The 25794-nt window shown below is 43.2% G+C and overlaps 1 protein-coding gene across 6 annotated transcripts; it reads right to left on the bottom strand.

Annotated features, from left to right (window-relative positions):
- Nucleotides 1-2089: 2089 nt before the first annotated feature.
- zbtb18 (zinc finger and BTB domain containing 18) lies at nt 2090-11965 on the bottom strand. Of its 6 annotated transcripts, XR_006844541.1 has the most exons (4): nt 9822-11392; nt 8992-9131; nt 4183-6008; nt 2090-4012 (listed from the first exon to the last, which is right to left on the bottom strand). XR_006844541.1 is itself a non-coding variant. In XM_046402200.1 (3 exons), exons 2-3 carry the CDS (start codon nt 9005-9007, stop codon nt 4294-4296), a joined length of 1731 nt encoding a protein of 576 aa, XP_046258156.1. In that variant the 5' UTR covers nt 9008-9131; nt 11459-11965; the 3' UTR covers nt 2090-4293. The 6 variants fall into 6 exon arrangements, 5 of the variants coding, with proteins under 5 accessions (XP_046258156.1, XP_046258154.1, XP_046258158.1 ...); XM_046402200.1 differs by lacking the exon at nt 9822-11392 and adding an exon at nt 11459-11965 and having other exon boundaries at nt 2090-6008; XM_046402198.1 differs by having other exon boundaries at nt 2090-6008.
- Between the last annotated feature and the right edge of the window lie 13829 nt (nt 11966-25794).

Here is a 25794-nt window from a genome sequence, read left to right as displayed (position 1 = left end):
CAAATGAAAAAACTTTGATGTTCCTCAAACCGATATTAGGCTTTCTTCAGACGGAGGACAATGTCATAAAGATTAGGCGTGAGCTTATCGCGTGTGTGTGCGTTGGGGGCTTACTGGAGGGACCATCTGTGGCCTAATGAACGCTGGCTCCTTGGCCCCGCAGTGCGAGGGCTTTTAATGCATCTGCAAGAACAGGTTTACTGAGCAGCAATACATTAGCTAAAGCTGATTTCTTTACTGGAAAACTGTACTTGAGGAGCTTTGGATAGAGGCTGTGTGTGTGTGTGTGTGTGTGTGTGTGTGTGTGTGTGTGTGTGTTGCAGAGGGTTGGATCTCAACAAGCTGCTGCACATTTTCTTCACGAATGCAGCCTACACTTCAACTGGTGCAGCAGATATATCGGGAGTTATGCAGGCACGCAAAAGCACACTGAGCACACACACACACACACAAACACACATAGTGAGCGTGCAGGCCATCATGCTGTGTCCAAGCACAGCTCACTGTAGAGCTTCTCACACGCAAATATGTACACACACACATGCACGCACACAACTTCCGCCCACATCCAAGTCACTGAGGAACAGGACGCCAAAACCTCCTGCAACCCGCAACTGTGTGTGTGAGCTGTACGTAAGAAAGGTTTACACACCCCCGTTTCTGAATTGTCCCTATGCAAAGATGTGCTTGAAGAGATGCTGAATTTGGATATTCAGTCATCTTTGGGATTTTTCTTGAAGGCAGTAAAGAAACTGAGGTGAAACTGAGCGAGCTGAAGCAGATTTACTTCAGGTAAAATGACACATCACGATCTGAAAACAAGCCCTGACTGCTTTTATTTTGTCAAAGAAAACAAAACAGAACTTCACACGTGGGCTGAATTTCAAGATTCTTATAATTTATTGCAGTTTGCACACAATTTAAAAATGTCAACAACAGCACACCAAAAAATTACAAAACTAAACACAATTAGAATTTACTCCCCTCAAGAGAAAAAAAAAAAAAAAAAATCAACCCAACTATGATTGTCAAAGCTAAAATTGACTAAATCTGAAAAAAGGAACATTAAAGAAAAGCAAAGAAAATTTTTTTTTAATCTCAAGAGGGAGCAAATATATCTGAATCAAAATCTGCTTGTTTTTTTTCCCAGACAGTGATTGTCCTTTTTCAAAACAGACTCATTTCACACACCCCTTCCCACCCTCCACCCACCCGTCTGGCTTTCCATAAACTGTCTATGACATTTGAACATTTTATTTTTATACCTTGCTTTAAAAAAAAATCCCTCCCCCCACCCCCCCACCCCTTTGTTTTCAAGTAAGCACAGCAAAAAAAATAAAATAAAATAAAATAAAATAAAGGAGATATCTTGTCAGGGTGGTTGCTTCACAGCGTCTTGAGCGGGTTGACATCGCTCCCACAACTCCACCCCACACTCACACTTCAAAAATAAAATTTAAAAAAAGCTTGGACTACAGCAGTTTAAGGCGGTCAAGTACAACCAGAGGAACAGAAGAGGAGAAAAAAAAAACAGTAGTAATGATGAAAACAACAGCAGGATGGAGTGAGCCCATATGCAGAGACGCTGCCAGTGAAGAAATAACATTTTTTCGAAGGAAAAAGAAAACGAGACGACGCGGCGCAAACTGCCGCAATGTCACCCACACTGTTGCATTGGCAAAGCCTGAAGGTGCCACCAGATGACAGGGCGGCACATCCGACCACCCCACCCACCGCAAGCACATCAACGGGGGCGTACACACATGCATACATACTACATACCCACACACACACACACGAATGAGTGAGGGGAAATGTGGAGCGTTCACGTCAATGTTTTTTGGGATTGTATAAACGCTTGACCATTATGTTGAAATTATATGTTTTTAAAAAATTAATACAGAAGTTAAAGAAAGTGAAAAAATATTAAACTGATGTAGCCTCCACCCAAACACAACATTCATTTACAAAGAAAATGTTCCAATCACATGATCAAAATATAATAAGACATCATTTTCTGATAAATTCAATAAATTCCATGAATTTTTACATGATTTTAAACAACTATCTCCCGATGCTCTACAGTATCAAATACTTCCATAGCGTCAAAAATGTTTTTTTTTGTTTGTTTTTTTTTTTAAATAAAGGCATCTTTTCAGCAAAAAATCTGATTTCACGTCTTTTAGCTTAAAAAGGTGCATTCAGGCATGCCGATTCTCTCCCACTGAACTCAGAGTGAGGACTGTGTTTTAAGAGGGAAACACACACACACACACACAAGAACATCTCATCACATTCACGCCACCGACGTGAAGTGCACCACGCCGAGTCGGGTGCATCATTGTACTGGATCAGCACGGCCCTGCTCGGCTCAGAACAGCTCAGCTCAATGTGACGCAACAGTACGACGAAGACATCTGACCCTTCAACTTTCAGCAGGACAGCTCGGATCCAGCATCCCTCCTTCTTCTTTTTATTCCCCCCTATTCCAGCTATTCTTTAGCCAAGTCAAAGTCACATAACTGCACTCGACAGATGTAAAATAAATCTTCAATGAGCAGAGATAATTTCAAAATAAAATGGCTTGACCATGTCCAGAGCTGGAGAGGACGGAGACACAAGAGATGGAAAACAAACATACAGCAGTGGAGAGATTTAATGCCTGAGGAGGAGCAGGAAGTGCTGGGTGGACGTAGATCTTCAGTAGGTTAAATTGACTGGTAATAACCAAGCCACACGCTCATAAACACACACACGCGTGCACACACACACACACGCACAAACACACACTCGCAGCAGAGAGATCAGTGCATATAGACACAGGCTTAAAATGCTTCATCATATCGCTTCAACATCCGACGGAAACACATTCAGTGACGTTCTTCTACGAGCCCAGCGACAGACCCTACGACGAGCAGAAAACAAATCCAACTTCTCACTGTCAAAAGTGTTATGTTCAAACATCCCCACCCCCAATGCAAAAAACCACAACTGAAAGGTTTAAGACAAAATCAAATTTTCATGCATTTTTTTCCACAGTCGTGAGAATAATATTCAGTTTTTCAACAGACCGCACCCTGGAGTAGTATTCACAAAGAAAAGAAAAGGAAAGCCCGTTGTCAAATATTTGATCAATTACATTGTGTACAGTAATACAGCAAATTCACATTTTTATTTTAAAATATACAGGTTTGGACGTCATGCAACAACAGCAGGTCCCATTACAAAAAAAAGTAACAAAATAATAATAATAATAATAATAATAATCATTAATTTAAAAAAAAAGTAACGGATTAAAGTTCTAAAACTATAGCAGAACAATATACAACAACCTTAAATTAAATACCTTTTCAACAAGAGATGTTTTAAAGACTGCCAGCTACATTTAAGAAAAAAATTCTATCAATAACAATAATAATAATAATTATAATAATAATAATAATTTGTAAAGGTCTTTTCATTTTTAGAAAATACTTCAGATTGATTGGAAGTGGAAAAAAAAGGAGGCTGTGCATTGCATGAGTGCCATCAGTTTGTCTGTCAGTCAGTCAGCTTTACCCTGAACACACAACACCAAAAGAGCTTAACAAGAGAAGCAGGGAGCGCTTCAACAACGACACCTCCATGCCAGTGGAAAATAAGAATATTACACACAAAACACACTCACACACACTCACGCACGTCAGGTGAAATTTTTGCCAGAGTAGTGCAGTATCACACTCACACACAAACACGCTCACTCCTTCAAAACTGCGCGTGCCGTGTGTGGTGGTATCGACTTGTGGTGATCACAGTACCCGTTTAGTGTATTGTAATGCTTTTTATTTCACTTCAGTGTGTTCGACCTGAACTCCTGCAGTGGCGTTTGCTGTCTGTGGAACTGGGACCGATACGCTGACCAGAGTCGGAGTGTTGTGTCTGAGATGAAACAGAGTGGAAACTCTTCGAAAAGGCGAGACGTTCTCGCTGGGACCCATGTCCTCAGACGCAATGACAAAACCACCTAACAGAACTTAAGCCAAATAAAAATAAAGAGTTCAGAATAAAATAAAATAAAACAAAATAACGCCAAATAGCAATGACAACAACAACAACAAAAAAAAAAAACTCAGTAGTAACAATTTCATGTGCTATTAAAGTGCAATTGAATGAGATTTTGCGACACACAAGAACATAACTTACTTGAACCCCAAATATCAAACTTTGCCACCTCCCTTTCACCTCCCCAGGCCTCTCTGACCTTCTTTCACTCTCTCTGCTCTCTTTCCCTTTATCAAACCCAGCAGTCTGTTTCTACTTCCACAGTTCTTGGGAGCTGTCCTCAATCGCCCAATCCCTGACATTGGGCAGTGCCAGCGGTTCGCTCTTCACTGACAGCGAGTTGACCAGTTCGCAATGGAACTTGCGAATGTGTCGATAGAGGTCCCCAGACTGCGTGAAGCGCCGTTCGCACCACTTGCAAGCGTGCGGCTTCTCACGCGTGTGCACCACTGCGTGGCGGCTGAGGTTGTGAGAGTATTGGAAGCTCTTGCCGCAGGTGGTGCAGGTGTAGGGTTTCTCACCGGAGTGTGTCCGCTCGTGGCGCTTCAGCGTGTACATGCAGGAGAAGGTCTTGCTGCAGATGGTGCAGGTGGGCACATTGACGTCTCCGGCGGGCTTGGAGCGGATGCCCTCCTGCTCTCTGAAGTGGGAGCTGAGGTGAAGCTGGAGGATGTGTGGGGAGGGGAAAACCTTGTTACACAGCGGGCACATGAAGATCTGGGTGTGTGGCGCTGACAGCATGTTGGAGACGTAGGGTAGCAGGGAAGTATCCATGCTGGCAGCCTCGGCCTGAGCGCGCTCATTTTCACCCCCCAGAATGTCCTCGTCGTCCGCTGTGGCAGAAGGCTTCTCGTCCCGCTCCAGCTCTGAGGCCAGAGAGGCCTCTCGGAGAGCGGACAGGTGCGCTTCCAGGCCGAGCCTCCGCTGGGCCGACAGAGGCCCTCCGACCCCGTGGTGGGTCAGGCCCCCGTTGGTGCTGGGAACAGTCGCCTTGGTGATGCCGCTGTGCTCCATGTCATAGTCCCCACCTCCCAGTTCCTCTTCCTCATCTGAAGCCACACCCCTCTCCACCTTTACCCTCACTGCCAATGGGCTTTGGAGGCTGTCTGGTGTAGCTGCGCCGCTGAAATAGGACTGGTGGTGGTTACTGTGGTTGCTACTGGCAATTGGCTTGACTGACAGATCCAAGACGCAGTCGGCCGCATCATTTGACACCCTCCTGCCCCTGCGCCCTCCACGAGAGCTCACGGAGCAGTGGGACCTCTGTGAGAGGGAACCAGTGGAGCTGGTGGGGCTGCCGGCCGGGGAGAGCAGCTTCCCACCCTCGGTCAGACCTTCCCCACCCTGCATCTCTGCCTCGCCATGGCCTGGACTAGTTGTAGCCATGGCCGGTGTCCCCGGTCTGTCCGCAGAGGGCAGCCTCAGCCACAGCGGTCCTCCCTCGGCCTTCGCCTCCTCCTCCTCGTCACTGTGTAGCAGGTCGGCCGTAGCAGGCCGGCCTGTAGAACCATCTGATAGACTATCAGCCTTGTCGGAGCAGCTGGACCCGCCATCTTCCTCTCTGCGCGTGCTGTCTGCCTCCGCCGTAGCTTTCTGCTTCAAACGTTTCTTACACACCTTGACAATGTCATACATGTGCAAGTAGCTGGCCGCTGCCAGCACATCTTCCACGGGAAGGTCCTGGAACTGCAGCTTGCCCTCATACATGAACTCCAGGAGCAGGGAAAAGGCCGGAGCTGTGACAATGTCGCTGTTGAGGTGCACCACATCTCTCTTGTCCAGCTGGTCCTTGTAGAAGAGGTGAAAGTACATGCTGCAGGAGGCCAACACAGCACGGTGGGCCCGGAACTGAGCATCGCCCACCAGCACAGTGGAGTCACACAGGAAGCCCTGGTGCCGCTGCTCGCTCAGACACTGGAGTAAATGTCTGCTGTGGTCTGGGAACTCCATCCTGCCGTCCTCATAACCTGCAGCCACACAGAGACACGGCGGCAGAGCACAAAGTTAGATACACTGGTCCATGATGCCCAACATCAAATTTACAAAACTTTTACAAGGTTTTAATTAAGTGTTTGCGTTTTACATAAAATATTTGTTTTAGTGAAGGTAAATGCGCAAGAAAAAAAACTGAACCAAACACTGTAGGTGAAAAGCAAAACCTGCATAAGATTATTTAAATTCAAAGACGACAGAAACAGAGGCAAAACTGCATACTTCGTTTCATATTTTAAATGAAATACGTGTCTCAGATAACATGCAAGTTTAATGCGAATATCGTGACACTGTTTTTAATCATCCCTGAGGCTTTTGTGCTAACAACGCAATTTCTGTGAACAAAATTATCTTACACCAGCCAAATTAAAATAAAAACAGTGAAACGCACAAGAGAAGAGACAAATGCCAAAGACACATATGGTATGAGATGCTTAAAGCAAACCACATCGAGGAGAACGAGCAAGCGAAAAGAAACACATCAGGAGAAGGTAGGTCAGGAAAAGCAGGAACACCGAGAAGTAAAAAAAGAGAACATTTTTAAACTGTTAAAAACTATATTCAAAAACCACATCAAAACATGCAGCAAAGACATTACCATATATGTATGTAAAATCTGGTTCTGTTTTCTTTTGATCTATGCACAGCCAGGATTTTGTTTATCACAATCACAACATCTGCATAAAAATTTCTGCTCCGATTCTGCATTCAGGTGACTGTAAAGTCATGCACACATTCCTTCGCACAGAGGTGCCAAATGCTCATTTCTCTTTTGTTTAAGATAAATATAAAGAAAAGAAGAAAAACTGACGGTAATTTTCACTTAAAAAGAATAACGGCGATTAAGGATTTGAGTGATTCAAGAATAATCAATGATGCAGTTTTTAACCCACAGAAAGACTTAATCCCAGGTAAACCACCAGCGGCGGATTCTTCTCCTCTGTCTCTCCTCTGTCTCTCTGTATCTCTCTAACTCCTCTGCCTGCACTCCTGGATTGTCGCTGCTCCTACGCTGGTTATTTTTATTAACCCACTTTGGCCTGGCCTGGCACAGCCCTTTTAGGTAACCGGCTTTCAGCTGCACACGCTGTCCTCACGTACACAACACACACACTTAGTACCAGCCTACCTACCAACCACCTCCACAGGCTAAGTCGAGCAGGAAAACTGGCCAATTGAAATAGCACCGTTGAAAACAAAACAGCTTGTCCCTCGTTTAACCTGCGAGCACCAGCTTTAGGTGTAAGATTAGACCAGCGGGGTAAAAAAAAATTAAAAAAGAAAAAAAAAAAGAAAAGGACAGAAAATTTGCAGCAATGCTCTTCAGGTGTGTTTTTTAAAAAAAGGTTTATCTAGTTGATACAATAAATGAACAACTAATTAGACAAAATTTCAGCTGACAGAAGGCAATAGCGAGAATGAAATCTGTAAAATCCCAGAGTCCCACCTGTTAACCAAGTCGATTTGTCCTGCCTGAGAAAATACATCGGTCCCGCTCTGCACTGTGTTAACCAAAGCAGTTAAATCACCTCATTTGAATGAAGCTAAACCAAGAATGTCAATGTGTGTGAGACTGAGTGTGTGCATGTGTGTGTTGTGTATATGTGTGTGTGCTCGCTCTCCGACTTGTTCAGACTGCTTTTAATGAGGGGGCTTGCGGGTACAAGGGTGTACCACCTCCCACCCCCCCACCCCCCTCCTCTGTCCAGCCAACCCCTCTGCCACCTCCTCCTTCCACACACACACACACACACACACACACACACACACACCAGCCGTCACTCACACACTCCTTCCCATCTGAATCTTACGAGAAAAACCCCGCACATCCGCCCCATAGAAGAAACTGCCCTCTTCCTCAACCCCCCACCCCCACCCCGCTACCCTCCGCCCACCACCACCCAGAAGAGAAGATTTACAGTACAATCACTGTAAGTGCCCTGCTCGTCACAGCATCAATCCTAATCCTTAAAGATGGCTAAAAATAAAGACGGCGGTGGCGGCGGTGGGGAGGGAGCCGTCGGTGGAGGCTCAGGAGGGCAGCAGCCCGTCACCCGGCCCGCCCGGTCAGCCCAGGCAGGGGTCTGAGAGAGAGAGAGAGAGAGAAACACAGAGGGACAGGGAGGGAGAGGTTGAGGGGGGGAGAGGGAGAGGGAGAGAGGGAGAGAGAGAGGCTGGGACGGCCAGGGAGGGAGGCTTACCCACATCTGATCCAGCTGACGGGGGCCATATGGCAGCTGCTAGCCAGATAAAGAGATTAAGACTAGGAGGGAGTGCGATTACAGCTGTCTAGCCAATTCAGGCAGCTCAAATCTGCAACTTCTAAATTAGTCTCCTCTACTCCAGCCGACAGGACGAGGAAAAAAAAAAAAAAGAGAGTAGGATAGACCGCACATGCTTTCAAGTAATTTTTACAGCAAGTTGGATTTAATTGAAAAGAGAAAAAAAATATTAGATGATCCGGATTAAATAACTGCTTAAGTTTGTCTTTTTTTGTTATTTTATTAAGTAGAGAATTAGTTTCAAATTATTATTTTTTTTTAAAAAATGACTTTTTTAATTGAAATGTCATCAAAAAAGCATTACTTATAATGACTTCATTTCCCAGTAAACTTGGAAGAATAACAACTAAGCTCAATTAAAAAAAAAACCAAAAAAACAGTTTTCTCAGTTGCTTTCAATTACTGAGCGTAAAACAATATCTAAGTTTCAAATGCAGGTCTGTAGACACCAAAGCTAAAAACACAGCAGAGTCCTCACGGACTGCAATTACCCCTCAGACAGGCAGCAGCAACACGAGTTTACTACTGAAACACTCACCAGCAGTTTCACACAGCGCTCACACCGCTTTGACACACCGGAGATCCCCACAACAAAACAAAATAACTACTCCACCACCCCAAACTCCCCTACCCTACTCACCCCGTCTCTGTGACACGCACACACACAAAACCATACCTGCAGCAGTATGCATCAACTTGATTAACTCCACTGTAGCAGAATAGCTGGGCTCTCGGGCTGGGAATGGCTGTGTATGTCTCTCTCTCTCTCTCTTCCTTTCTTTCTTTCTTGCTCTTTCTCTTCCTCGCTCGCTCTCTCTGAATCAATGAGTGGGTAGAAGAGGAGAGAAGAAGAAGAGGGAGGCAGGCAAAAAAAAAAAACCACGCTGTTCAAACTGCGAGGGACAGATGCAAAGTGGAGGAGATGTTGGAGGGGGAACGAGATACCACCTCCCTCCTCCTCCTCCTCCTCCTCCTCTTCCTAACTGGCGCTGATCGCTAGCCACACACATACACAGTGTGCGCACACACACACACAGAGCACTAACTCTCCCAGGCTGCCGCTGAGACTCACAATAAAGGACTGGGGAGGGGTGGAGGCGGTGGAGGAGGAGGTGGGGTGGATGGCAGCCTGTCAGCTGCTCTGACATCATCCTCAGATGGAGATGCTACCTCCAGCTGTGCTCTTTCTACAGCCATATGCTGCCTCCTCTACACTCCTGCCACCAGACTCCTCTTTCATTCTACCAACACCAACACCACGCAACTTTGTCTCTCCGTCTCTCTCTCTTTCTAACCCTTTATTTCCCCCCCCCTCGCTCTCCGGGAAATAAACCCCGGGTCTACTAAATGCAGTGGGATGCTGATTTGGTTTTTGGAAAACAGAAAAGAGTTTACGCACCAAATCATGCAGCCACAACCACCCACTGCTACCTACAAAACAGTGTAGGAAAGGGAAAGTTTACAGAACATATACACAGAGGTTCTGAGCAGAAACTTCATCCTAACCTTTCTGTGGACACTCTCCTGCCTTTCTCTCTACATCTCAGTCTGCCTTCTGAAACCATAAACAAAGGCCAACACAGCACATTTGCAACTGACAGACGCACGCAGATGATATTGTTTTCCACTTCTTTACGGTTCAGCGCTGCTGCCTTGTCTTGAATTCATTCATTCATTCGCTCATTCATTCATCCATCCATCTATCTATCTAACCACCACCACCCCCTCCTCTGCCTAGACCCTTCGGACAACTGGTCGGAACAAAAAAATGAAATGAGGGAACAATGGGAACAAGTCATAAAGAAAGAACCTAATGAGTGCAAATCCTCAACAAAAGGTTTACAAGCCTTTAACAAGCCAGGGAAAAACTTATTACAACAGCCTTATTTCACTTTCACTTTAGTGAAAATGTGCACGTTTGAGAGCGTCTTCATGTCAAAGCTATTTAATATAAATGCGAGTATAGGAGAAAAACACTTTCATTTTCAAATGCGTTTCGTTTCACAAAAAAATAACTTTAATAACCTTTCAAAGCACAATACATCGTACAAATACCATGGCACTGATATACTGTTGAGTACTTATATTATAAGATTTAAAAAAATATGAACGAAAATGTCAGTGTAAACTTATGAGGCTTTTATCTTTATTGAAAGAGAATTTAAAATGTATTTTTTGTTTTATGATGCGTAGCGATGAGCAACACGTGAGTGTGAATGTATAAGTTAATTACAAACATTTCCCTCATTATATAAGTGAACTTCTACTTAATGTTTTCCAACGGACCGGCAGTTAAGTTAAAGTAAGTAAAATATATATATATATATATGTGTGTGTTGGAAGATTTGGACTCCAACAAGTACAATTTTTAATAAGCTTAGGTAAATTAAAAAAAACAGCCCTGCTTTCAAAGTCGGACACATTAAGATATCCGACTTAAAGTTTAATTAACTTCACCGCTGGAGTTTCGGCTAGCATCTTTAATTACAGCGTTAGAAAGTTGTGTGAGGCTGGTCGCGGCACAAGACTGCAACCACTGATTGCACTATATCAATTCCCGTTTTACTATGGCTTGACAGCGCCGTATTCAACACTTAGAGACCCAGGAGTCGAACATGTGATTGACAAGTTTGCCGTGAATTAGACTAATATACCCCACTGACTTCATTTAAAGCAGCCGAAAAATTGTCCAAACGCGACAACGGCTGTTTGTAAGCTCTGTCCGGCGAAGTGAAATTAGCATAAAAGTCAAAGTACGGGCGACATGCTGTGAGACTGTCGCTAACTAACAACACAAGAAGACTATAATTAATTTCTTAGCAGAAGACACAACAAACACACACACACTCACACACACTGATACACACTGACCCACGCAGCTAGCTATAGCCCGATCACGGCTAACAAAAGTAAGGCGAAGAGGCTACAATATTGAGCTATTTACACTTGTTCGGAAGGCCCCGGTGCTATGACAACAGCTGCTAAAACACCGAGGAGGGAGAGCTAACATAGCAACTATTACTACGTGGAGACAACACAGTCATGCTAAGGAAGGTTTAGCTACTTTTTTCCCCTCCATAACCCACCCTCTCTCTCTCCTGAGCCTCCTTTAATCGGACTCCGGTATTAGAGGCAGCACTTACAGACAGCACGGTCCAACGTCTTCCCCGCTTCCTCCGTCAAATCCCTCTTTTTGTTTCCCTTCGGTGACAAAACTAGATTGACTTTGGACTAATTTCCATAACAGGCTGCCGAGGCGAGCAGGCGGAGGGACGGGGAGTCTAGCACTCTGCGGCGGCCAGATGTTTCCGAGCTGTTGCTGCTCAACTCGGGCTGGGAAAGGAGGCGAGTTGACTGGCACGGCACGGAAGCCAATGGTGCCGGCGAGGAAGAAAGTGAAGGCAAATTGGAAACGGCCCTCTAACAGAAGAGAGGGAGGGATATGTCTTCCTCTCTCGTCGGCGTAGGTTGACACCAGGCAACAACAACAGCAGCAGCAGCAGCAGCGCACACACAGTGAGAAGGCAGGAAAGAAGAAGCTGGGCCAAACCAACTGGTTCTGCGAGTCAGTGAGGCGGACTGGCGCAGCGGATAGCGAGAGAGCGGAGAGCGGCGCAGTGCGGCTTGGGTACTGTAGTCAAGTCGGAGAAGGCGGGGGGTGGGGGGCGGAGCTGATGTGAGCAGGTGCACCACCTTGACAGGAAAAAGAAAAAAGACGCCTCATTGATTTCCAGTGGTGCTGCTTAAAGCTTATCATTTCGTCCTAGAAACGATGACAGGTTATATTTAGGCTATTTGCTTCGGGAAAAAAAGGTTTCAATCAATGGTATGAAACAGGTGCACTACTTCTAGAGGTAAAAAGAAAAAAGAAATGGCCTTCATATTCACTTTTACCTGCTGTTTGTTGTTTTGGTCTTTTTTTTTTATTGTTAAAAAAAAATGTTTTACTTAATGTCAGCAAATCTCATTAAAATACCAAAACCAACCAATGTGTCAGTCCGTCTCTCAATACAGAGTCAGACGAAATAATGTATACACACATCAGGAAAAGAAAAACATGCATAAATATTTAATTTGTATAAGTACGTCTATACACGCAGATACCTCTTTCGAAGTTTGATCACATTACACTGTGTACTGTTGTACGATGTTTTCCCAACAGATGGCATTACACCTTTTTTCCTGATGTGTGTATACATTATTTTGGCTGACTCTGTACTTCCCTACACTGTCTGTGGTACTAGACCGATAAATCTTTTAAAATGTGTCAACAATATATACTTTCTTTCTTTCTTTCTAAAAGAAAAGTCACATAGTTTTCTAAATAGCTAGACACTGTACTGTTTTCAGCTGTAGGTTTGGTTTAGCCCACTGGAGAGTCTTTACAGCAGTAGAGTGTTGTATGTGGCACTGACACAAAATAAACTACAGTGGCCATGTTCATTGTGATGTAGAGACGTGTCACCCAGTGCAGTAGTGTGGCTCATAGCTGTGTTTTTAAAAGTCTTTGGACAACACCTCAGGAATAAAATCAGACTTTAGATACACAGACTGTACTAATTTTGTTCTTTTCATAGCACAAATATGGAAAAATCATCAGGCTGACCACTTAAAATAGAAATCAGAGCCCTGATTTGGTTATGCAGTCTGTAAGGAAATACGTATAAAATGGGGTATTTAACTCTTAGCCCTTAACCCTGCAAATAGTCAAATAATTAACAGGCCCATCGCTGACAATCACAAGTAGATTTTTATGTCATTTTAAAATGAGCATCTTTGGACTTTTGGCTGGAGAAAACAAGCAAATCATGGAGAGGTAAACTTGAGCTCAGGTGATGGCCTTTTGCCTTTTTTTTTTTTTTAAATGAAATTCTTGTCTATTACAGTCCACCCTCTAACCACCCAAACAGGGAAGTAACTGATTTGTTGCATTAGAAAACACTGTGGACATACCGTGGATTTTGTCCCATTTTATGTCATCATTGTGTCTCAAACACCTTCAGTGTTGATTACAACGTCCACACATAGCTGAACACGTTGTCGTTCTGAGCTCTACGAGTGGAAAGCACAAACTCTCGGTGACAATTTTAAGGATGAAAATGTAGCTGCATGCACAATGTTTGTTCAGTGAAAACAGAGGCAGACGTGTCCTCATTTTATTTGCTGTAGGTTAAGAGGGATTTGCCAGCGTGAACCAATTTCAAAGTCCCCAAAAATGAGTCATTAGAACAAGAAAAGAATGAAAGGAGTCTTAAGTAATAGAGGTCTATGAATAACTTGGGCTAAGCAGTGGTCTTGTGTTCAAAGAAGGTCATTTCAGCCTTGGATGAATATATAAGAGCTAGAAGTTTCAGTATCTCCCCAAACATGACAGGCACTTTTAAGGCAAACTTAAGACTTGCTGTTGTTGTTCCTTCCTGAAAAAAAAGCTTATTGTGGCAAAGCCTGTTTAACCTGTAAGTTGCATCTCACAATAAACAAGTTGTTGTATTCATCATGTTTATGAAAGTTTGCTCTTTCACTGGCAGCTTATTTTGTGGAGAACTGCACTGGTCTTCAACATGGAACACCGCAGTTCGCCGATGTGAGATTATATTTTTCTCATGTGTCTGCCTGACATTGATTTTTATACCTATTTTATGAAGTCTGTCTTTTGCAGTGTGACGTGCTGCAGACAGAGCTGGAGACATGTGGGCTGTAAGTTTCCTACATGACGTCCAAGAGAAGAGAACAGCAAATCTAGGACACAGAGCAACATCAGCAGCAGCAGTGTTTCTCACTGTCCAGAAAAAAAAGGCAATCTGTTTCGCAATTTATAAGAAAGGGATGTTCAATTGCTCAAACCAGGGTGAGCACAGGGCTCCCAAAGGGCTTAAATTAAAACACAAAAAACAACAAGTTAAATTAGAAATTAATCTGATAATCCATGAGGGAGGCAGTCAAAAATAGGCAAAATTAATCATTTACAACATTTTACTACTGATTAGAGTTTTCATTCTGCCGCTGTAAAATCATATCGAACACTTTGTAAAAATCCCCTCAGACGCGGGTCACTGGGACAAAAACCTCCATCAAATGTCTGTCATGGGAGCCTTGACATTAAAAGTTTGGGCAGCTCTGGGTGCCCGGGTGAGTCTGCGGGCCTATTTGCATCCTCTAAACCTGTCCCAGTAAACTAATTGGCGTTACTAATAGATGGCTGCATGAACTGCAGCCATGTATGGTAATGAATTCACACGATCCAGTGTCATAGCTCAAGGAATTGTTAAAATGCTAATGAATGATGACCCTGTTATGCGTCTATCAATTTGGGGATCCACGTTACCAGCACATTACAATGAGCGCCTTGTTCATGCATGAAAATACAATTAGGCCCACAGGCGAGAGCAGTCCAACGTGAGGCCTGTACAGAAAATTGAATTTAAGGAAAGACTTTCAAGACTATTAGCTAATTTGAGCAATAAATATAAAGTTGTTTGACCCCTTTATGAGTACGATCGCAGATTTCGCTGAATAAATCCCTCTCAGTGTGCAGGAAAATGTGATGTGTGGCAGACTTACCTCATTGTCAGACAGTCTCTTTTGTGGCTCCTTTGTATAGAATACTGTAAAGAGAAAGATGCACTTCAGATAGCCTTGCATGCATTGAAATCTGTTTTGTGTGTGTGTGTGTGTGTGTGTGTGTGTGTGTGTGAACGCCTCAAGAGATTCCTGTGCAATTTCTGTGCAAACTTCTTTCACCGCTCCTCTGTTCCCCTCTCTGATCCACATATTGTTTTGCCACTGACAGATGCCAGAATTCAGCCTTTAGTGTGTGTGTGTGTGTGTCTTTGAGAGTGTGTGTGTGTGTGTGCTTCTGAGCCAAAAAAGCAGAGCCAGCCTGATGTTTGAAATTATCTGTATGACTATTTCATCCTTCCCAAAGATGAAAACTAAAGGCAAAGTAGACGGCAGACAGAGAAAAATAAAAACAACACATGAAGGCTAATATGCAAAGTAGAGCTTGTATTCACATGTTCGCTGCAAAAGTATTTGTTTGGGTTTAGTTCTCTTTTTCTACTTTAAACTGGGAGGAAATTAAATGCACTCATCCGCAATTCTATTTAGGGGGAGTAAGTCAGACTTCCTCAAATCTTCTATAAGTAGTTTGTTTCCTTTAAATATGAATTATACAGCACACACACAGGAAGAGCCCCGTTTATTTGAGTATGAGCGTGTTGTTCCGATGTAAACAGTCATGTCTTCAGCTGATTGTCTACTTTCCACCTCTGGAGGTCGCTGTAGATCCCGTGTTTTACACACTAATTCTTCCTCCGTTCAGTTCAGCTCAGTGAAGCTTTGTTGGCATGACGTTTTGATCGCAAAATATTTTACCAAAGAGAGGACAGTAAATAATAAATACAAAGAAAACATAAAAAAATAGTGATGTACAGGCCATGGGGTGAAACAACTGATAAATAAAGTGCTTAGAAATATTCAGAATCAGAAAAAAATGTGTATTAAAGTACATACATATGTGTATAAAGTTTTTTTCGTCTTTTTATGCATAAATTTATTGCACAATCAACTTCATTCACTGTTTGTGTTGTCTGTCTTCACACACAAGAGTACGACACAAATGTTCAACCTTTTATTTCAGCGCCCCTGAAGCAGACAACCCTGAGTGCAGCTTTTAGTTTTTGTCTGAAGCAAAGAAAAAGCGTTTCATGAATCTGGCAGAAGAAGCGGTTCAGAGAAAACCTCTGGCCATCCCTGAGACATTACGGCTGTATGCTTCACAGATTCTGCCTTTCCTTGCCAGCATTAATTATATTTTGCTTGTCAACGGGTTTTTAATGTTCTGAGGAGTTCAACACAGACAGCTGTTTGAAAGCAGCTCTGAAAAGGGATTCTGATGATGATCCTCATTTTTCCCGCTGAAATGCAGCATAAACAGCATCTCAAAATGCTTTGCAGGGCGGCTCTCCACTCAAAACCCAACCTAAAAAGGCACAACAGTTTCTTATATAAATGGAATGCTTAATGTAAAGCATATTTATTTTATTGTGTCTAAAAACAACTTCTTTCACTTCACAGAAATATCGTTCCATCTGTTGCCAGCTTGCTGTGAATCTGACCTTTAATTTACTGGTAAATTTGGGGATCAAGATGTTTAAGCTCATTTGCATTCGTTGTAAATTGTTTAGCTCCGCTTCAAAGCAGCAGGGGGCCGAAATAATGAAATAAACCCATAAAAAGCAGCTCACAGGGGCAACAGAGAACGCAGCATTAAAGATCAACGTCTCATTTCCTTTGACAGATTCTGATTTTGAATCAAGCACAGAACATAAAGTAAGTTGGTTCGTACGAATAGTGGAACACTTTTGATGCAATTAAAATAAGCTTAAACTTAATAATATTCATAAAGTTTATTTATATATAACTATTCAAAATACTTTTTACAAGACAAAATAAAATGGCAGACAAACAGTAATAAAACAAGCTTAAAGGTCATACAAAATTATGGACACCTCAGTGTTAAAACAGGTTGTAAGAAGTGACCAGAAACACTCTAAAAGAGCCCAAATGTGGTTTTTAAAAGGGGATTCAGAAGAGGTCAGTCAGATCTCCTCAGGGAGGTTGTCCCAGTCAGTGAGGACTGGATGTCAGGCTGCTGCCATTCACAGGGTATTATAAGATCTGTGATGTACTTGTACTCAGTTTGGGCTTTTCCAAATCACCTGTACTTTCCTGGAGATTTCAGGGACACTGACACCGCTTGGTACATCCTGTCCAGCCATCTATCCATCCAAGAGCCTCCCAATCCTGCAGCCGCCCGCCTTCTGCCACAGCTTCCTTCATCATGTCCATGATAGAGGCAGGCAAGAGGGGAGACTCCCTGGGAGTCGCTGGCTGGCTGACAGAGGAAGGCAAAGGGGGAGGCAGGCAGATGTTTGAACCTCAGCCCCCGAGATCAAGCCATCCTCCAAGGCAGAGACAGAATCAGAGAGAGAGAGACAGATGGAAACACATTCAAACCCATTACAGAGGAAGTCCATCAGCTTTCAAGAGACTTTGTTGTCGGTGAAATAATGAGAATTATACGTACATGCTGTGTGCACATTTAGGGTGTGAGTAAAGTAACAATGTGGAAATGAGACACTGCAACAAGTGGGCCTGGTTAGGACTAGAAGTCCAGATTATGATTCCTCCATAAAGGAACAACACAGAGAAATGCTCACAAATTGAAGGCAGAGTTTTATGACTGTTTTTATGTAGTTTACAGGGTTTACAAAACTTTATGAGTCAATCGTTCTCTGCAGGACTCAGTTCTGGTCTAGATTTGGTTCACACAACCGTGTGGCATCGAGAGAAACTGAAAAAGAAACGAGCAGATTATCAATCGCTCCTACCACAACACGAAAACCAACACAAACTTACTGTTTTTTGCCCGAACGTCAGAGAAATGTTCAAGCACCTTTTTTTCTGCTGAGGGTGGGAGGAAGTCCGTCCATATCGTTTAATGATCTGATCATCTGGCCCAGTGCGGCTGCTGTTGTAGGAGTCTGGAATGCAGCCATTTTGACTGAATGTAAAATATTCATGAACTACCGATGATACCCCATCTGACTGGCTGGGGAACAGCTGCTGGGTCTCTGTGCCTCTAGAGGTGCAGCATCTGTCCATTTGAGGAAAGTGTGTTTGTGTAAGTGCATGCTGGATTTTACGCGTGTGTGTGTGTGTGTGTGTGTGTATGTGTGCCTTTCTAGACATGCATTTGTGTATGAGAGCATGCATCCTGTCTCATGGGGACGAGACATCAGGAGAAACAACTGTGTATTTAACTTGCTATTCTCCAGATGGTGGATGATCATTTTAGAAACGATCAAAACGCGAATCTCATCTATCAGGATCTGTGCTTGTCAATCAAATATCACTCTCTCTCTCTCTCTCTCTCTCTCTCTCTCACACACACACACACACACACACACACACACACACACACACACACACACAAGGAGAGCAGCGCTAGTGCAGTTGCCGGATGTGTGATATGTTAAAGTAAAAGTGTCTTGTACATCTGCCTTTATATACATATCTGTTTGTGTCTCAGCACCAGCATATCACAGCCTCGCAGTCTATGTGTGTGTGTGTGTGTGTGTGGGTTGTTCACACCCGTGCGCGTGAAGCTCACAGAGAACTGTGCAGTTTTGGCTATGGCTGTATGATGGACATCTGGAAGCTAAATTGGTTAATGGCACCTCCAAGCCAACAGCCAGCCGGCCGTCCCCTTGCTGAGCTGAGTGTGTGTGTGTGTGTGGTGATGGGGAGTGATGGGGGGGGAACTCTACATCTGGCCAGCCATCCTGCCTCAGACAAACACCCCTGCTGGACATTTAGGGGTTTTTCCCTTCCAAATGAATTTTTTGTATTATCTTCAGAGTACACTCCAAACAAAATCAAATTTTGTTGTGCTCACAGAGGCAAACTGCTGAGTTTGAGACCATAAAAAAGCAGCACATTTGGCTTTGATCATTAAGCAACAATCCACTGCATGAAACTGAGTTATAACAATAGTGTTAATGCAGGAGTCGGGTACTTCTTGTTTTCAGGAACTTCAACCCATGTGTGCTTTCACATGCAGTCTAAGTCAAGTCTAAGAGCACAAAATAAAAACATACCAGAAATAAACAAGACTCAGAGTCTTCAGCCATGCTAGCAGCTCTGTCCACGGTGGTGCTTTGAGTTAAACACTAATGATGACAATGCAAACATGCTGAAGTTTAGCGAGTGTAATGTTTACCATGTTCGCTGTATTAGTGTCGCTTTGTAATTAACACTGATGGGAGAGTCATGAGTTCTGCAGGGAAAAGTGAGTTCATCCTGTGGGGAACATGAATGTCTGTACCAAATTTCACGGCAATCCCATTCGATTAATGTTGAGATATTGAAAAAAAAGCAAAAAATGCATCAATAAAGAAGAAATACTCACACAAACAAACCAACACAAAATCAGTAAAACTAAGAGACACATAAAATAAACAGCAATGCCGCACCAATCATCAAATAAGTAATACATTCGTTTCTTTTTGACCACATTGTTGTCCTCATGTGAATCACCAACAGTAGAAAATAGAAGTAGAAACTAAAAGGAGCTGCAGACTGATCTTAACAGCAGCACGAGAGAGTAGCCTGTCAGGAAGTTCAAGAAATAATCCAAGGGCGTAAAGGAAAGTAACACTAACACAGGTCTCTAGGTATCTGAATGCCACAAAAGCTGCCATAGCAACCAGTGAAACATGGCCAGCTTTACTGAAATGCTCCAAAGCCTTTGAATATGAGGAGTTCCTTGATGATTACTGGGACAAGCTACTACTGTTTTGTATTTCCACTGTTTAAGAAGGAAAAAAAATCTGGAAAAAAATCTTTCTAGCTTATTTGTGTTTTTGAAAACACACAACAGAGGTTTATTTCACAAGTTCCAAAAGCCAGAGAAAAGGAAATGGTCAGATATTCAATCTGTACAGGCAAAATACACATACAAACAATGTGAGAGACAGACAGACAGAGAGACAGACAGACGGTGGTGGGGGGGGGGGCATCTACATGGACAGAGCTTTAAATAAATACAGCCGCAGCAGATGCACAACAGCCGAGTCCAGGCCAAGAATGCACAAATAGCTCTGTGATCTCCTCAAATCTTTATTGTAAGATCTTAGAGATCAAGAGATCATGTTGAAATGAAAAGCGTAGCCTCTGTTCTGTCTGTCTGTCTGCCTGCCTGTCTGTCTCTGTCCAGTCCAGATGTCAGAGGAACTAGCCAACAGCTGCGACAGGAAATGAGCCCCCAGGCAGTGAAAAGGCTAATACACTTCCACACATAGGAGAGGGACCAAAACAAAAAATGTACACACACACACATACACACACTGGATGATGGAAAACTGTTCAGGAGATGGTGCAAAAAGTTTCCATGTCTCTTCCTTGAGACCAGATCAAATCAAAGTGCAGTTCAGTACTTTCATATGTCTGTGAAAATACTCGCATGTCTCTTTTTCTTTCTACTGGATTCATCCATTTTGCGTAAAGTGTGTGTGCACCAGCAGCGGTGTGCCAAGCTGCCAGACACATCGCCAGCCCCCGAGCCAGCGGGAACATTTGCCTTGTGGCTCCAATTCCCAGGAATGCCTAACCTGCGCCAGCTGTTGAGAACATGTTACCTGTGCCAACAACGCTCCGGCTCTGCCCACCACATCAGCTGCTGCTCTGTCTCCATCTGGGTGCGAGACTGGATTTCTGTGTGTATTTGTTTGTCTGTAGCTTACTGTATCTTTAACTCTTCCCACATCTGTATTTGTGTTTGCATCTGCATGAAAGCACAACCTCTCGTGTGTGTGGTGTGCACGGTGCCAACGCGTGTATGGATGTTCCTAATGTTGTGGGCATTGTATTGCATGTGTGTGTGTGTGTGTGTGTGTGTGTGTGTGTGTGTGCCAGCTCTGGTGTGTATGTGTGTCTCCATCTGTGTGTGTGCTGGGCCTCCCTCGCCTGCATCTGGAGCAGCATTGAAGAGGCTTTCCAACAAGCTTGCCAAACAGCCCAGATGTTAGTTCTGTATGCCTCAGGCTAAATGGAGGGAGCCATACTCTCATTATTCAGGAGGAGTAAACTGCATGCCCTTTTATTTTAGCAGAAGAGAGAAGGAGATGCACCATGAAAGAATGAAAGAGAGGAGGTAAGAGAAAGAGATGTAGGTATGGAAAGAGAGACCGATGAGAGAGTCATTTGATGTGATTGTTTCTATAAGACTCTTCATAGAGCACACAGAACAATTTCAAGAAATAAATCAGACTAAATGCCTCTTTGATAAATTGCTCATGTCAAGTAAGTTTCAAGCCATTGCAAACGTTTTTTTTATTTTTCTCTGGACGGAAGGAAATTAATTTGAAACCGTTTCGCATCCTTCAGAAGTTGTGCGTATTGGGGGGTAATCTTAAAGTATTATAAGTATTATAAGATTTATTTTTTCTGATTTATTTTTTCTTGTGGTAATAATAAAAATGTGGTGATGAATTGAAGCACCACCACTGAAAACATGTTAGACTTCAAGAGGAAACAGGTGAGCAGTAAAACTATTACAGCATCCTTTGTAAACATCACCGTTCACATTCAACTTCCCAGTTCAGTTTGATCTACTGTGCTCAACATATGCATATACACCAGTTTTACTGTGCATTCAACGATTAGTATTGACATTTCAAGGGAACTCGCCTCTGACTCGCCCAGACAGTCTGGTTCAACTGTTGGTTTATACACAACATGTACAAATGCATGTATCCAAACACTTGTGTTTCTTGCCCCACTATGTTCCTAAACTATTATTACTAATTATTTTGGTGAGTACAAATATACCACCCAGTTCGTAATAAACTAGAATCACTCTTTAATTATATGCAATTTGCTTGAACTGGACTAAAACACATTTGTCCTCTTGAGGTCAACATTAACATATCATCACCTCATGTTGGCAAACTATTAATACATCAAGCAACATTATGATCAATTAATGAGGTAAAATTCTCTTTGTAGCTACTTGAATTTCCTTCTGGATCAATAAAGTATCTATCTATCTATCTATCTATCTATCTATCTATCTATCTATCTATCTATCTATCTATCTATCTACCTATCTATCTATCTATCTATCTATCTACCTACCTACCTACCTACCTACCTACCTACCTACCTACCTACTAAATGCTCCAACATGTTCACCAGGTTTGGTGCTGAGCAGGTAGTACAGTAAGTTTACAGGCTGAAAATGTCACTGATGAAAGGTGTCAGAGTGAATCAGAACAGTAAAGTTGTGGTCAAACTCAAACAATGAGCGGAAAGACGCTCTGAAGAACTGAGGGGAACTCCAGCTGGGTAGTGACTCTCTGCGAGGTTGACGCTACAAGTAACTCTTTTCATATCGCACAGTCATTTCATTTATTTTTAATATAATTAAAACTGATAATTGCAGCTTCAAGGTGAAACGCCTTTACATGGGCGCACACTCCGTGTCACACTCCGACACACACAGTAAGGTTATCTATAACCAACACTGAGATAAGTATATTTCATTTGCATACACACCGTCCTAAAGTAACCAGACAGGCGTCAAAGTGAAAGAAAATGGCATCACAAAATCTTTTCTGGTGACTCATGATCTGATTACTGTGAGGTCACCCCGTGTCCTTTCTGTGAGCTCTGACGCCACTGATTTCCAAACAATCAAAAGTCAATATCCTTCCAAAACATTCTTTGTGTAAACAGTACAGCAGCTCTGGAAAGAAAAACACAGCATGACCATTCAGCATCAAACAGTAGGACACAATTAGCTTGATCATCTGGACGGGTGTAGCTGTGATGTTGGGGCAGATTTGTGTGTGTGTGTTGTGTGTCCTAACCACAGAGGTGGCATCTGCCAGGGCGCTTTAGCTCTGTTTGTGAGATCCATGTGTGTGGACTTCCACAGGGCTTAGAGAACGTCCGTCCCCCCTTCCCCCCACATATGGTGAGCTGTCACTGGGGCGACATGGTGCAGCCCTCCCCTGTGTGGGACCTCCAGCAGGCCATCAGACTGACCGAGTAAACAACAACTGGACATGGGGTGATGGTGATGTATTTGTTGGGATATTTTTCGTAAAGGATATTATCTCCCAAACCTGTGATGGAAGACCACAGATGATATCAGAATTATCTGTTTCTCATCTGAATTACCTTGGTCGTATGTCAGTGTTTATGCTTGCGATGCCCCAGAATCTGTTTATCCTTTCATCTTTTGGAAAACACTTTCTGTCGACAAACTCCATTCTCATACACCCTATCAAAACAGATTTCCACATCATTTCACAGGCGTTAAATGTTTTTGTCTGACAGGGGTCAGATGCTACTCGTGTGACTGAGCTGGTTTAAAATGACACAACATTAAGGATTTTTAGAAGAGAAACGACATGTAAATATGTAGCTGTGAATCGGTCTTAGATTCTCCACGTTAGTCTGCACCGATAACATGCTATCAAACACGGCGTATGACACATTTGGGAAACGTAAACTGCAGAGAGAGAAAGAGATGACTGATAGATGTCTCCTCCCATGACAGATATGCTTCTTATAGCTGTCTCTCTCTTCCTGCACACAGATGTTACACAGCAGTTTGTTCAGAAGGCTGAGAAGACGACTCCTCCTGTGCCTCCCCAGGGAGGAAGTAGCCTTGGGAAAATCGCATTTGCACATAAAGTGTTAATGTGTCTCTGTGAGCAAGTGTGTGTGTTTGTTTGAAGTCAAAAGAGATGGGGAGAGAGAGAGGGAGAGAGAGGTGTGTGTTACAAAGGAAGTGAAGCAGGCACAGAGCAGAAATAGGAAGTGGCAGGATTGGAAACTGTGGGCCCTCAGGGGCCATCAGAGGCTTTAAATTTGTGTGTATGAGCATGTGTGTGTGTGTGGTGGTGGTGTGTGTGGGGGGGTTGTTAGGGCTGCTCTATCCTCTGGCTGTACTCAAACTGTGTGTGTTTTTGGTGTTGATCTCACCCAGTTGTTGGAAAGCCAAACACAGTCTGTGTACCCAGATGCTGACAGATGTGCTGCGTACAACCTAACTTCCTGTGAAACTCATGCATGCACAATAGCACACATACACAAACACAGGACAGATAGTCACACATAGACTTCCTGTGCCCCCTCTAGAGACAATCTTCCTGGCTTGCGTTAGATACTTAACAAATGCCGCAAGATTTTCTAAAACCAGTCTCTCAAGTCCTAGAGGTGAGCTGCTGCGCTCTTGAGAGACTGTGATCCACTGCGCTGTTACAGATGTTCTATAAATAACTAAAACACACAAAATTAATGTCTTGTCCAGATGTGTTTTCTTCATAAGATGGCATTTCAAAGAAAGACAGAGAGAGAGAAAGACAGGCAGGCTAACAGCTGGAACCTTGTGTTGTGCAGAAATAGAACTAATGCAGCTCTCCCTAGTGGCCTGGAGTGGGTCTTGCACGCATGCAGCTGTGCACATGCAGTGGGGATGTGAGAGACTGGGATAGTTTGGAGCTGTGGGATATTTATTTGTCATCTATCACAGGTTGAGCTGGTACTGATGCTTTAGAGATTCGTGCCATCCTATCCTATCCTATCCTATCCTATCCATTCGTACCCTGCCCTGTCATGCCCTGACCAGTCGAATCTTGACCTATGCTACCCTGTTTGCAATATCCTGTCCTCTCCTGTCCCTTTTCCCATCTTATTCCTATTTGTCTTATCATATTGTTTCCATTCAAATCTATGCTTTCCAGCCCTGTCTTGTCCATTCAAGTCCATCGTGTCCTATCCTATCATAGCCTGTCCTGCTCAGTCCCATCCTTTTCATATTCCGCTCTGTCCTATAATACATCCATACCTGACAAGAGTAGAACTGCCAATGGTCTTAACAAACACCAGAACAGTACAACGATAAAGGGAAGCATTCACTCACAACTGTATTTGAAAATATACTAAGAGAGTTAAATGCTTGTAGCCCATGCAAATATAGTTTGGCAAAACATCTAATGTTATTATTTATTATTCATGAGAGTTTATATCTTATATACTCTACGAATCTGTTTCATCAGGACTGTGCGGGTGTGGTTTGACCCGAAATGACTGACAGTAGTGTGGCAATGCAAGAAAACAACTCTACAAATGTATATTTTGATTGCAGTATTACTAAATATTGACTAATGCATGAACACATGTTCACTGTTTCCCTCTGAGACCCGCATACTTCAAATCAATGAGAAAAACTCTGACTAAAGCACAAGCGCACAAATCTGTAATGTGAAGTAATCAAAGTTATTCAAACTTTGGCACAAAAAAATTTGCTTATATGTGAGTCTGTTGTGTGGTGGTGCTGCAGTGGTTAGCACTGTCACTTCATAGCAAGAGGGTTCCAGGTTCGAATCCCGGTCTGGGCCCTTCTATGTGGAGTTTGCATGTTCTCCCTGTGCCTGCGTGGGTTTTCTCCGGGTACTCCGGCTTCCTCCCACAATACCAAAAACATTAGGTTGCACAATTAACATTAGTTTAATTGGCTACTCTAAATTGTCCCTAGGTGTGAGTGTGAGAGTGTGTGGTTGTCTGTCTTTGTGTGTTGGCCCTGCGATTGACTGGCGACCAGTCCAGGGTGAACCCCGCCTTTCGTCCGTAGTCAGCTGGGATAGGCTCCAGCCCCCCGCAACCCTGACGGATAAGCGGTATAGAAAATGGATGGATGGATGGATGGATGGATGAGTCCGTTGTTTGAGTTAATCGAAAAAGGCCTTTAAGTAGTAAGATAGTGCAAGATAGACATAACAGAAAAAAAACATGACAAATTGGCAAACTACTCATTTTATTTTCTACAGCCTATAAAGAAAAATCATATATTATCAGTGTAGCTTGGGAAAACGTCTTATTTCTAATCCACTTTGTAGGTAAGTGT

Source organism: Scatophagus argus, chromosome 10, assembly GCF_020382885.2.
Source record: "Scatophagus argus isolate fScaArg1 chromosome 10, fScaArg1.pri, whole genome shotgun sequence".
Lineage (NCBI taxonomy): Eukaryota > Metazoa > Chordata > Actinopteri > Scatophagidae > Scatophagus > Scatophagus argus.
The sequence above is the reverse complement of the archived record's forward strand: the minus strand, read 5'-3'. Positions and strand labels throughout refer to the sequence as shown.